At 47.6% G+C, this 13,501-nt stretch overlaps 2 protein-coding genes across 3 annotated transcripts in view; both read left to right on the top strand.

Moving 5' to 3' along the window:
- Positions 1-13,501, top strand: part of hm13 (histocompatibility (minor) 13) — a 79,467-nt gene that overhangs the window by 8,074 nt on the left and 57,892 nt on the right. The window lies entirely within an intron of this gene.
- edem2 (ER degradation enhancer, mannosidase alpha-like 2) lies at positions 688-7,585 on the top strand. The gene is made up of 11 exons (XM_053425884.1): positions 688-874; positions 1,452-1,562; positions 1,660-1,699; positions 1,789-1,894; positions 1,984-2,109; positions 2,321-2,532; positions 5,136-5,277; positions 5,377-5,501; positions 5,696-5,840; positions 5,996-6,117; positions 6,218-7,585. The coding sequence occupies exons 1-11, from the start codon at positions 783-785 to the stop codon at positions 6,683-6,685; spliced, it is 1,689 nt and encodes a 562-aa protein (XP_053281859.1). The 5' UTR covers positions 688-782; the 3' UTR covers positions 6,686-7,585.

The raw sequence follows: 13,501 nt of genomic DNA on the forward strand, positions 1-13,501 counted from the left end.
CATCAAAAAACATTTCAATTTACGATAGATTACTTTATTCATCCCCGAAGGGAAATTAAATCGTCATAGCAGCCGGTATATTTGAATACAATAAAATACAATACAATAGAATAATAAAAAAAAAAAATATTGAGGTAGAAAGAATAAAAAACAGAAACACAAGATAAATAGGTAGATAAGGTGCAGTGGCAAGATGATGGTAATAGTACTGGTGATATGATGGTAATGTTATTGTTAGACAGTGATATAATATGATATGATATATAGTAGAGGTATATATATAAGTATTTGACTATACAATAGATAATATAATATACTGTGAGTGTAAGAATATGTAGACAGAGTATATGTATATTATAGTGTATTATATTCATATAAACATGTTACTGAGACAAATACGAAGTCATGATTTACAGTTTAAAGCAGTGAACTCTTTCGGACAAATTGGGAAATGATAAAGGTCATGATAATACAATTTTATTTTGTTCACAACACATTTGTGAAAATAGGTGAAATATGTGATTAATAACGAAAGTGTTGATGGTTTGTTTCTATCGTTTCTGAGACGCTTCACGGTTTGTTGTTGTTTTGTTTCTTTCTTCTTTGTTAATAAAGCACAGAGAAAAAAAAACTCGTCATCACTTGTTGTGCGCATGCGCGGGTGCTGCACTTCCTGTTGATGGAGAATCACCGACGGGTCTGTAGCTTCAGGACGTTCATCGCGTCTGTGCTTTGATCTTCACGAGTTTCATTCAACTTGAATTGAGCTCCGGACCTGCACCATGCGCGCTCCCGGCTGTGTGGCCGTGCTCGTGCTGCTGGTGCACGAGGCGGCGGCTCGTGAGTTCACGGAGGGGGAGATGAGTGGAGTCAGGTGAAGAGACACGAGTACTTCAGATAATACTACACAGGGTGGACCAGGAGTATTTCATAGGTTTAAATACTACAAAGGGTTTTATATATATAGCTCGTAATGTGATTTCAAGCTCCCTTGGGAAAGTATTTGTTAGTATGTTTAAATACAACAATACAGTAGTTTATCTTGATACATGGTGTGCCTGCTGTATTTGTAGTTTACTTTGATAAACTTACAATTTAAGGTATTTTGTATTTTATTGTTAAAATACAAATCCACATTATTCAATCTGCTCAAACATGGAGTTTAATTTGGAAGCTTCAGTTTTATGTGGATTTAATTCAAATCAGGCACCTGCAGGTTTTATAACTTTAAATTACCCACACAAGGTTTTGTCTGAAGTAATGTTGGTTATTAAACATGTTTGTGTGTATTTATACACATCATATAGATACACACTCCCGCACGTGCACATGTGATAAATCCTCCACATCAATAGAGTAAAGACACAACCACACAGTTTGTGTCTGTGGTGATTTCCTCTGGATGAAGACTCCTGTCAGTGTGAAGCTCTCTAACGCTCAGTGGGTTTCAGGCAACGCATCAAGTCCATGTTCTACCACGCCTACGACAGCTACCTGGACCACGCCTTCCCCTACGACGAGCTCCGCCCCCTCACCTGTGACGGGCAGGACACCTGGGGCAGGTGCGCTCAACGTGGACTTTTACTTTCTGATCATTTCAACATCTGGTTTTCGTTTGTCTGTTAAATTCAGGAGTTAGTGAAAATCTTTTCTCCGCAGTTTCTCTCTGACGCTGATCGATGCTCTCGACACTTTACTGGTGAGATCATCTGAAGAAGAACGACAACCAATCACAAACAGGCGTCACACGAACACATCTGATTCTTTAATGTAAACGTGTCTCTGAAGGTTTTGGGAAACGAGACGGAGTTCCAACGAGTGGCGTCGCTGCTGCAGGACAACGTGAACTTTGACATCGACGTCAACGCCTCCGTGTTCGAGACCAACATCAGAGGTAAGGGGGGGGGGGAGTGTTCTGATTCTGACTGGACAATAACATTTGTGCTCAAAAGTACAACTGTGTGTGTTTGTGTGTGTGTGTAGTGGTGGGCGGTCTGTTGTCGGCTCACATGTTGGCAGGGAGGGCCGGGATGGAGCTGGAGCCCGGTTGGCCGTGTGCAGGGCCGCTGCTGAGGATGGCCGAGGACGCCGCCAAGAAGCTGCTGCCTGGTATGAACACACACACACACACACACACACACACACACACACTCACCACACACCACACACCGATCAAGTTTAATTTCTATTTGACACTGAAATATTGTGAATTAAATCACTTTGCTTTTTGGACAATATGACGATGTCTCTAAAGACATTTTATGATTTGACCCTTTCATTCATCTGAAGGAGTTGAGTAACATCAGTAACTGGTCTCCAGCGTTTCAGACGTCCACTGGGATGCCGTACGGGACCGTGAACCTGCTGCGTGGCGTCAGTCCCACCGAGACGCCGGTCACCTGCACCGCCGGCGTCGGGACGTTCATCCTGGAGTTCGCGACGCTGAGTCGACTGACGGGCGACAAGACGTACGAGGACGTGGCCCGGAGAGCTCTGAGGGCGCTGTGGAGGACCAGGTCTGACATCGGACTGGTGAGGAGCCTGTCTGTCTGTGATCCTCTGTCTGTCTGTGTCTGTCTGTGCTCACCTGTCTGTCTGTGCTCACCTATCTGTCTGTCTGTGCTCCTCTGTCTGTCTGTGTTCCCCTGTCTGTCTGTGCTCACCTGTCTGTCTGTGTCTGTCTGTGTTCACCTGTCTGTCTGTGTTCCTCTGTCTGTCTGTCTGTGGTCACCTGTCTGTCTGTGTTCCCCTGTCTGTCTGTGCTCACCTGTCTGTCTGTGTCTGTCTGTGCTCACCTGTCTGTCTGTGCTCACCTGTCTGTCTGTCTGTGCTCCTCTGTCTGTCTGTGTTCCCCTGTCTGTCTGTGCTCACCTGTCTGTCTGTGTCTGTCTGTGTTCACCTGTCTGTCTGTGTTCCTCTGTCTGTCTGTCTGTGGTCACCTGTCTGTCTGTGCTCCCCTGTCTGTCTGTGCTCACCTGTCTGTCTGTGCTCCCCTGTCTGTCTGTGCTCCCCTGTCTGTCTGTGTCTGTCTGTGTTCACCTGTCTGTCTGTGATCCTCTGTCTGTCTGTGTCTGTCTGTGTTCACCTGTCTGTCTGTGTTCCCCTGTCTGTCTGTGTCTGTCTGTGTTCACCTGTCTGTCTGTGCTCCCCTGTCTGTCTGTGCTCTCCTGTCTGTCTGTGCTCACCTGTCTGTCTATGCTCCCCTGTCTGTCTGTGTTCACCTGTCTGTCTGTGTCTGTCTGTGTTCACCTGTCTGTCTGTGTTCACCTGTGTGTCTGTGTCTGTCTGTGTTCCCCTGTCTGTCTGTGTCTGTCTGTGTTCACCTGTCTGTCTGTGCTCCCCTGTCTGTCTGTGCTCTCCTGTCTGTCTGTGTCTGTCTGTGTTCACCTGTCTGTCTGTGCTCCCCTGTCTGTCTATGCTCCCCTGTCTGTCTGTGTTCACCTGTCTGTCTGTGTCTGTCTGTGTTCACCTGTGTGTCTGTGTCTGTCTGTGTTCCCCTGTCTGTCTGTGTTCACCTGTCTGTCTGTGTCTGTCTGTGTTCACCTGTGTGTCTGTGTCTGTCTGTGTACCCCTGTCTGTCTGTGTCTGTCTGTGTTCACCTGTCTGTCTGTGCTCCCCTGTCTGTCTGTGCTCTCCTGTCTGTCTGTGTTCACCTGTCTGTCTGTGTCTGTCTGTGTTCACCTGTCTGTCTGTGTCTGTCTGTGCTCCCCAGTCTGTCTGTGTTCACCTGTCTGTCTGTGCTCCCCTGTCTGTCTGTGTCTGTCTGTGTTAACCTGTCTGTCTGTGTCTGTCTGTGTTCACCTGTCTGTCTGTGCTCCCCTGTCTGTCTGTGCTCTCCTGTCTGTCTGTGTCTGTCTGTGTTCACCTGTCTTGTCTGTGCTCCCCTGTCTGTCTGTGCTCCCCTGCCTGTCTGTGTCTGTCTGTGTTCACCTGTCTTGTCTGTGCTCCCCTGTCTGTCTGTGCTCCCCTGTCTGTCTGTGTCTGTCTGTGCTCCCCTGTCTGTCTGTGCTCACCTGTCTGTCTGTACCTGTCTGTGTTCCCCTGTCTGTCTGTGTTCCCCTGTCTGTCTGTGTTCCTCTGTCTGTCTGTCTGTGTTCACCTGTCTGTCTGTGCCTGTCTGTCTGTGCTCCCCTGTCTGTCTGTGCTCCCCTGCCTGTCTGTGTCTGTCTGTGTTCACCTGTCTGTCTGTGCTCACCTGTCTGTCTGTGCCTGTCTGTGCTCACCTGTCTGTCTGTGCCTGTCTGTCTGTGCTCCCCTGTCTGTCTGTGCTCCCCTGCCTGTCTGTGTCTGTCTGTGTTCACCTGTCTGTCTGTGCTCCCCTGTCTGTCTGTGTTCACCTGTCTGTCTGTGCTCCCCTGTCTGTCTGTGTCTGTTTGTTCTCACCTGTCTGTCTGTGCTCCCCTGTCTGTCTGTGCTCCCCTGTCTGTCTGTGTCTGTCTGTGCTCACCTGTCTGTCTGTGCTCACCTGTCTGTGCCTGTCTGTCTGTGCTCTCCTGCCTGTCTGTGCTCCCCTGTCTGTCTGTGTCTGTCTGTGCTCACCTGTCTGTCTGTGCTCACCTGTCTGTCTGTGCCTGTCTGTCTGTGCTCCCCTGTCTGTCTGTGCTCACCTGTCTGTCTGTGTCTGTCTGTGTTCACCTGTCTGTCTGTGCTCCCCTGTCTGTCTGTGTTCACCTGTCTGTCTGTGCTCCCCTGTCTGTCTGTGTCTGTTTGTTCTCACCTGTCTGTCTGTGCTCCCCTGTCTGTCTGTGCTCCCCTGTCTGTCTGTGTCTGTCTGTGCTCACCTGTCTGTCTGTGCTCACCTGTCTGTGCCTGTCTGTCTGTGCTCTCCTGCCTGTCTGTGCTCCCCTGTCTGTCTGTGTCTGTCTGTGCTCACCTGTCTGTCTGTGCTCACCTGTCTGTCTGTGCCTGTCTGTCTGTGCTCCCCTGTCTGTCTGTGCTCACCTGTCTGTCTGTGTCTGTCTGTGTTCACCTGTCTGTCTGTGCTCCCCTGTCTGTCTGTGCTCCCCTGTCTGTCTCTGCTCACCTGCCTGTCTGTGCTCACCTGTCTGTGCCTGTCTGTCTGTGTCTGTCTGTGCTCCCCTGTCTGTCTGTGTCTGTCTGTGCTCACCTGTCTGTGCCTGTCTGTCTGTGAGCAGGTGGGGAACCACATTGACGTGCTGTCTCAGAAGTGGGTCGCTCAGGACGCTGGGATCGGAGCCGGAGTGGACTCGTACTTTGAGTATCTGGTGAAGGGCGCCATCATGCTGCAGGACGAGGAACTGCTGGACATGTTCCTGGGTGAGCGGCACTATTTCTTCTCTCAGGTGCCTTTGAGCAAGGCAGCCTTTGCCATCATCCAACGACAGCTGAACTGACTGGTCTGTGAAATCTCACCAGAATACGACCGGGCCATTCAGAACTACACCCGGTTTGACGACTGGTACCTGTGGGTCCAGATGCACAAAGGAACCGTGTCCATGCCGGTGTTCCAGTCTCTGGAGGCGTTCTGGCCCGGCCTGCAGGTACAGGGACGTTCCTCAGAGTCCTGAAGACGTCTTCATGTCAACATTCTGTCACAGCTCTAGCGCCACCTACTGATTTGTTTTAGAATCATTGAATGTGCCATCAGTGGTCACAGACCCAACAGCACCAGGAGATGAGAGATCCAATCGTCTGCTTGATTTAGAGATCAAAGAGGTCATGTGATTTGTTTCAGTCGCTGCTGGGGAACCTGGAGGACGCCGTCAGGACCTTTCAGAACTACGTCTCCGTGTGGAGACAGTTCGGAGGACTGCCCGAGTTCTACAGCATCCCACAGGGCTACACCGTGGACAAGAGGGAGGGGTACCCACTGAGACCAGGTCAGTCCACGCACCAATCACAGGCTCCCTCAGAGGAGCTGCATGAACCCAATGTGCTCGTCCATCAGGAGGCTTTGATCTTGAAGGTCACGTGCAGATGAGTGAACCAGTTAACTGATGGATTCATCAGCCTCTGATCTGATTCTCATTATCAGAGTTGATCGAGAGCGCCATGTACCTGTTCAGAGCCACCGGAGACCACGCCTACCTGCAGCTGGGCCTGGACGCCCTGGAGTCCATCGAGAGGATCTCCAGGACGCCATGTGGCTACGCCAGTGTAAGTCCGCCTCCGCTGTGATGTCATCGAGAAGTCAAATCCACGTTTCTAAATCTATGTTTTAAATCTGCCCCCCCCCCCGATGCTTCTCTCCTCACAGGTGAAAGATCTGCGAGACCATCAGCTGGACAACAGGATGGAGTCCTTCTTCCTCGCTGAGACCATCAAGTACCTCTACCTGCTCTTTGACCCCGCCCACTTCCTGCACGGTGGGGGGACGGAGGGGGACGGGTCCTGGGAGGAGGGCGGCGAGGGGGGCCAGTGCGTTCTAGGTGCGGGGGGGTTCATCTTCAACACGGAGGCTCACCCTTTGGACCCGGCGGCGCTCTACTGCTGCAGCCGCCACGCTCAGGACCGCCGGGAGCTCCAGGACGTCCTGCTCAACCTGTCACAGCCAAACCGCCAATCAAAACCGCCCGCCAAGGAGACAGAAGACCCGCCTCCTGGCCAATCAGAAAGCATCGCTCTGAAACCGGGCGAGAAGAAGACTCCTCCCCTGCTGTCGTGTCCCGTTCAGCCATTCAGTGCTCGACTCGCCATCCTGGGACAGGTGTTCAGCGACACCTGATCCGAGCCGGATCCAGACTGAACTGGTCTTTGACTCTGTGACGCTGGCGTTCCAGCGCCTGAAGCCGGTTTCCTGTCTCGCCTCAGGGACCCGGGTGGTTCGGGTTCAGGGAGACTCGACCCGAATCCCTCTGATGGATTCACTGTGTTTCTCTAATTTAAAATGAAGCTGAAATATATTTTTATTTATTAGAAACCAGCTGCTGTGATTTCCTTCTTTCTTGTTTATCGTTTTCATTGTTCGGTTGTGGATCAGGAAGTGGAGCGGGTTGTCCACCAACGTGAAGGTTGCTGGTTTGATTCCAGCTCCCCCAGTCCACATCTGGTAAAGAAAAATAGAATGTGAAAATAAATAGATTGAAATAGGACAATCTGCAAGTTTCAGATATTTAAAGAACGCTTTGAGGGAATTTCTTAAAATTGAGAATGAACAAAAGTCAGTGACCTCACAAACCTTTCTGCCTTGTGAACACATGATGGTGAGAACGAGAGGATCAAGTCTTCACTCCGACTAACAGATGAACTTTGACACACAAAACATGTTGTTAGCATCTTGATCACGATATCTCATGTCGGGAATTTCTTCACAAGTTGCTACTTGGACTCAAGGTCAAAGGTCACAGTGACATCATGAGTCTGGGATTTCTTTTTAATTAAAATATAATAAAATGTCTGTATGTTGGAGTAAAGAATGAGAAGAATCTAATGTTACACCGGTTCACACTGATCCAAATTCACCAACGAACATCCAGGGTCAAATTTAAAGAACCTTTAGTTTCAACCAAAGACACCAGTGAGATTTGAAATGGGACCATCATCCCCTCAGTGTGTTCTCCTGGTGGTTTGGTTTGGAGCTGCCAGGAGGGGGCAGTAGAGGAGCAGGAAGTAGCACCACAGTGTTAATCAGTCACCAGATGATTCAGTCTGAGCATCCTGCAGACACCAGATTAAAAACACATCTTCATTCAATGCACAAAATCATTTCTCCTCTGATATTATAAAGTTTCCTGCTGAATATTGGAGATAAACTCTGGTTTTTAATAACAAATTCACTCTTCAGCTGCAGCTGGTTGTGACAGTCTGTGACTCTCAGTCAGTTGTTCTCTCAGGAGATGGAACCCACTCAGCAGAGCTACAGACGCTCAGGGAGAGAAGAGGAAACTTTCTCTAGTTCACACTCACACATCAGACTCACTTCATCGAGCTGTGGTGATGAAGTCAGTGTGAAGACAAATGATTCTGTTTCTTATTTAACTGAGGTTCAGGGTGGGTCTCTCTCTCTCTCTCTCTCTCTCTCTCTTTTCCCCATCGTTCCATCTCTTGACATCACCCCCCCTCCTCCTCTTCTTTGTTTGGGTGGGGTTCTTCTCTTTCATTTGACCTTTTCCTTGCCCCCTCCATCACTCCTCCTTCCCTCTCTCCATCCGTCCATTCTCTTTTGTCCCCTAAAATGTTTACAGTCTCTTTTTATCCCTCCCTGTCTCCCTCCCTCCCTCCCCCCTCCGGTTCACTCCCTTCATTTCTGTTTTTGATTCTTTCGTTTTCTCGTTTCTCCTCCTGCTCTTCTGTCTATCTGATCATCACCATCTTCCTCTTTATCCAAATCCTCCTCGTCTACTTCCTCCCTCCGCCCCCAATCATGTCTTCACCTCTTCTTATTCTTTCTCTTCACAGCTCTGTCTTGTTTTCTTTTCTTTCTCTCTCTCTCCTTCCTCCTTTCATTCTGGTAACATAACTTGTCCTCCCTCCCCCCCTCAGGGTGTGTCATTAATTTACTGACTCATCTTTAAAACACAGAAAATAAAGTCTGACTCAAGTTTAACTCGTTTATCTGCTGAAACTCAAACTGACGATTCAGCAAGTTTCACACAAAAACAGGATTTTAAGATGTTTTCATTTCCATCGTGTGTTGAAGTTGTTTGTTTCTTTGTGTTGTTTGTCTCTTTCTAAACATGTGTTTGTTCTGCTCCTCTCCAGTAGAACCAGAGAGAACCTGTGGTGATGGAACCTCAGCTCATCATGTCCTCAGAAGCACAAATATCTTCAGGATCCTGTCCTCAGCCTGATCTGAATCCAGCTGCCTCTCGAAGGACAAACCGGTTCAGGGACATCAAATTAATATCATGTGTCCCAACACATGTGAACATATCTCATACAAACATCACACATAGTATCCTGAGCTGCTTCATTCCTCAGGGAGAGAGTTGAGGAGGTGCAGGCCCGGGTCAGGATCCTCCTCGTTGGTGCAGCTGAACACAGGAGGTTTGTGTGTTTGTGTTACAGTTCGATTTGTGCTGTTGAGTAAAATGTTTTAAACCTGGTGTAAAAACAAAGCAGCCATTTAATGAATGAAGACATCAAAGAACCGCTCAGTCAGAAACCGCGACTCTGACTGACCTCCAGCGTCTCTGAGGATCCGCAGGGCAAAGGTCATGACCTCGTTAGCCCAACCCCTCGACTCTCAGGTGGTATCGACCCCTCAGATCAGATCGACCCGATGTCTCCAATACAACAAATGATACCAGTGAGAAACCAGTTTGAACCAATCAGAGCAGTGAGAGCAATGAACTGAATGAGACCAGGGGAACCATTAATATCTCTGACACCAGGAAAACCAGTAGACCCAGTGGAAATCAACACATCGATAAATCCAGAGACACGAGCAGTGAAACCATGAAGCTAGTGATGAGAAGAAGAAACCAGTGACACCAGTTCTCAGGGTCTCAGGTTTCTGGGCGGGGGGGGGGGGGGGCAGATCATGAAGGTTTGACATCGTCGCTAAGGAGTGGTGAACTTCCTGTATCCATGACATCATCACCGAGCGTGTGCAGTGCAGACAAGTCCAGGAACAGATGATGATGATCATTACACACACACACACACACACACACGGGCCATGCTGCTCTGTATGCTGGTCTGCTCAGTTATTTCATAATGTTGCATATCTGTGTGTGTGTGAAAGTTTTGGCTCTCGGATCTTGAACTAATCATTAGTGAAGAGCTCAGATGGTCCACACCCACACACACACACACACACACACACACACACACACACTCATCTGTTAGCCATTACCAACCAGTCAATGACAACACAATCAAACGGGCTGGGCTCCGAACACTCACACACCATCACATTTTATTCACATGATGTATGGATCTGTGTGTGTGTGTGTGTGTGTGTGTGTGTGTGTGTGTGTGTGTATTGCCAGGCCTGTCACAAAGCAGCTGGGAGGTATAGACGACTTTAACATGAGTCCCTGTGTGTGTGTGTGTGTGTGTGTGTGTGTGTGTGTCTTAAGGGGAATTCCAGTCCCGTCTCCTCCACCTCACTTTTATTATCTCATCTCTGCTCATTTTACTTCTTTATTGTGTATTTGTTTTCTCCTCCGGTCTCTTTGGTCGTTTCCCGTCTCAGCTCCGTTCACGTTGGACAAACAAATCAGATCAGGGATCAGTCTGAATTCACATGACTCAGCAGAATCACACGTATTCATCATGGCTCTGATCAGCGGCGACAGAAGAGAGAAACTCATGTTTGAGGAGAACATCACAGCTTCTCCTGCCAGCTCCTGATTTGATGTCTGAATGAGCCTGTTTGAAAACACCACAGCAGATTGTTCAGAGGATCCTCAGGAGCAGGTGAGCTGATGAGGTTTCTGACATGATGGACGCAAAACTGAAAGAAACCAAACAACCAACACAAACATCTCAGGATGAAGAAGAGGAGCCGGACACGTAGAAGAGGAAGACGTCAACTTGGAAACACGAGGAGATTCCAGATCTTCTGGTGATGAGGGCCGACCCCGGTGTGGATGAGCTGTAAACAACAAAACTGATCTGTCCACAGCAGAGTTTATACATCATGTCCCGCCTCCTGCTGCTCTACAGGCTCCGCCTCCTGCTGCTCTACAGGCTCCGCCCCTCACCTGGATGTCCCCACATGTTCCTGTGTGAACGAGTCGGACCCGACAACCTGCTGCTGCTGTTTCATACGTGTGAACGTTTTCTTTCTTTGTCTTTCACAGACTTGGTCACGATGCTGTGACACATGTCTTCATCTGACCACAGACATGGTGACGCAGAACGTTCCAGATTTCAAAATCTTTGTGATTTCGTTATTTTGCGCAGCCTGGTTAAAAACATTTCTGGAGTCGAGAGCTTTCAATGCTTTGTTCACTTCCTGTACGGTGAAAAGAAAAATGCTAAATTGGGGAGGGGTCACCGAGAGACACACGAGACAAACGTCCTTCATATGACTTGTGGGTTTGAGAGATATTACTCAAGGAATGAATCAACCTGATGTCATTTAAACTAGTGATTGATAAATAAAAGTCAGACTTTTTTAAATAGGAGAAGAACAAGAGCCAATCAGGACCAGTCCTCCGAGCCTTAGCTCCGGCTCAGTTATGTTCATGAATGAGGTCAGAAAACCATTGATTGCTCCTTTAACTCCACGTCTCATTTATTCACCATCTTGGAACACGTCATAAAAACACGATCACGTCGTCTTTTCATCAGAAAAACGATTCTGCTCCAAGTGAAACGAGACAGATCATAGAAAACATCCTCCCAACGTCTACTTTGATTTTTAGTTTGGTCCATGTCCCATCCGCTAACATGGAGGAGGAGGGGTTTATAACCTATACTGCTGCCAGCCACCAGGGGGCGATGGAGACACTTCGGCTTCACTGTCTCGTGTGTCTCGATCCTCTGAACAAAAATAAATCGAGACGACGATCGGGATCCAGTAACTGAGACGTACGTTATATTGGTGTGTGTCCGTGTACTGTACATGCATGTGTACTGTATGTGTGTGTGTGTGTGTACTTAACATGCACGTGTACTGTTTGTGTGTGTGTGTGTGTACTGTACATGCACGTGTACTGCGTGTGTGTATCCGTGTACTGTACATATAGACTTACATTGTGAACACAAATAATATAGATTAAATACTTAACATGGATTTATACACAAACCGCATGATTTAAAGTAAAGCGGTGTGTGCGTGTGTGTGTGTGTGTGTGTGTGTGTGCGTGTGTGTGTGTGTGTGTGTGCGTGTGTGCGTGTGTGTGTGCGGTACCAGGGTGACTCAGATGTAACTACACCCTGTGACTCTGTTTTCATTCTCTCAGTGAAGCAAATCACATCATAACATGGACCCAGCTGTACCCACAGACTCACATTACACTGTAACACACATTCCTGTGTGTGTTTGTGTGTGATTGTGTGTGTGAAACTGAATCTTGTGGGGTCACCGTTTGCTCCGTATCACCGACCTCATGTTGTCGTCTGCAGGCTGACACGGGGCATGTGTGCACTGACCTCGCTGTCACACTCACACCAGTACACTACGTTACACACACAACTCAACTCAACACAACTCACCAACACAACAACGCTAATTACACAACATTTGTCTGCAGTTACATCAAACAGCAAACTTAGACATTTAGTCTCATAATCTCTGGAGACGGATGGTGATGGACGGACAAGTTACAGATTGAACCTTTAGTAAAGACACAACAGCGCCCCCTCTGGACGCAGCTCAAATGAAAGGTTCACGATATGTGAACGTATAATTCATTGATCTGACATCATCTATAGATCCAGTCACCAGAGCTTGGTCCTCAGTGGACACGTCTCATAAAGCTGGAGATCAGATGGGACATGAGGGAACTTGTCCTTGGCTCGTCTCCACCTTGCAGCTGCAGCAGGACTGAAGACGCTGTGACTCCACCCAGCGACTCTCTGCTGTCAGGAACAAACCAGATCTGACAGGATGTGATTCACTGAAACCTCGTCAAACTTTATTTGTTCTCTTTTGTCTCGTCCCTCGTTTGGTTTCAGGGACAGAGACACTGTGTCTGAATAAAGGTTCACGAGTTCAAGAACAATAGATTTATAGAAGAAAGTTCAAGGTCAATCTGAAAGTTAACAGAAACTGATTTACTTTCATATTCTGCTGATTCTAAAATTCAGTTCAATTTTATTAGTTTATCATCAAATCATAATATGATCCCAAGGCTCTTCACATTCTTATTTTTATTCTTTCAACCAAACACTGTAATTAAAGACGGACGACATGACGGCTCCCAGAACTGAAGCCAAAGGGTCTGAACCGCCCCCTGGTGGCTGGCTGCAGTACAGGTCATAACCCCTCCTCCTCCATGTTAGCAGACGGGACATGGATCAAACTATAAAGTCAAAGAGATTTAAAATACATGTTTGACAAAGATGGTTTCTCTCATTTCAGTTCTTATCTCCCTGATGTTCGAGTGTTTCCGATCAGTTTGGTTTGAATCAGTTCTTTGACGACGTCCCTCATCTGAGCTCAAGCTCCATTTTGAGTCAGAGAACATCTGAGAACGAGCCGGGGCTTGTTTGAGTCAGAGGATTATGGAGGAATAGGTTCTGCTCTCAAACTGAAAGACCTCTGGAACCAAGAGGAAGACGTAACCCGAGCTTCAATCCAAGATGAAGAGATGACTCCGGAGTGAAGTCATATTTTACAGCTGTGAGCTCCACATTTGAAACGTTGATAAGTTTGTGACTCAGACGTATTTAACTTAGAGCTTCAGATCATTAAAACTTAAAGATGCTCATTTGATTATTCAAACTTACGACTGACAAGGCCTCATCTAAACCAAAGAGTTATTATAATATAATATAAAGTATAATTAATATGCTGGATGATCATTTTTCACATCTCTTACAGTGAAATGTGAACCTGTCCTTTAAACATCATAAAACATCGTGCTCACGAAGCAAACTGAACATGAAGGAGGAGGAAAAAGGGTTGAAGAGAAAGAAAAGGAGG

Source organism: Pleuronectes platessa, chromosome 6, assembly GCF_947347685.1.
Source record: "Pleuronectes platessa chromosome 6, fPlePla1.1, whole genome shotgun sequence".
In the NCBI taxonomy this organism is placed as follows: domain Eukaryota; kingdom Metazoa; phylum Chordata; class Actinopteri; order Pleuronectiformes; family Pleuronectidae; genus Pleuronectes; species Pleuronectes platessa.

Coding starts and splice junctions, on each gene's coding strand:
- edem2 (XM_053425884.1), top strand. CDS start 783: ATGCGCGCTCCCGGCTGTGTGGCCGTGCTCGTGCTGCTGGTGCACGAG. Junction 2,110..2,320: donor CGCCAAGAAGCTGCTGCCTG/GTATGAACACAC, acceptor ACTGGTCTCCAG/CGTTTCAGACGTCCACTGGG. Junction 5,502..5,695: donor CGTTCTGGCCCGGCCTGCAG/GTACAGGGACGT, acceptor GATTTGTTTCAG/TCGCTGCTGGGGAACCTGGA.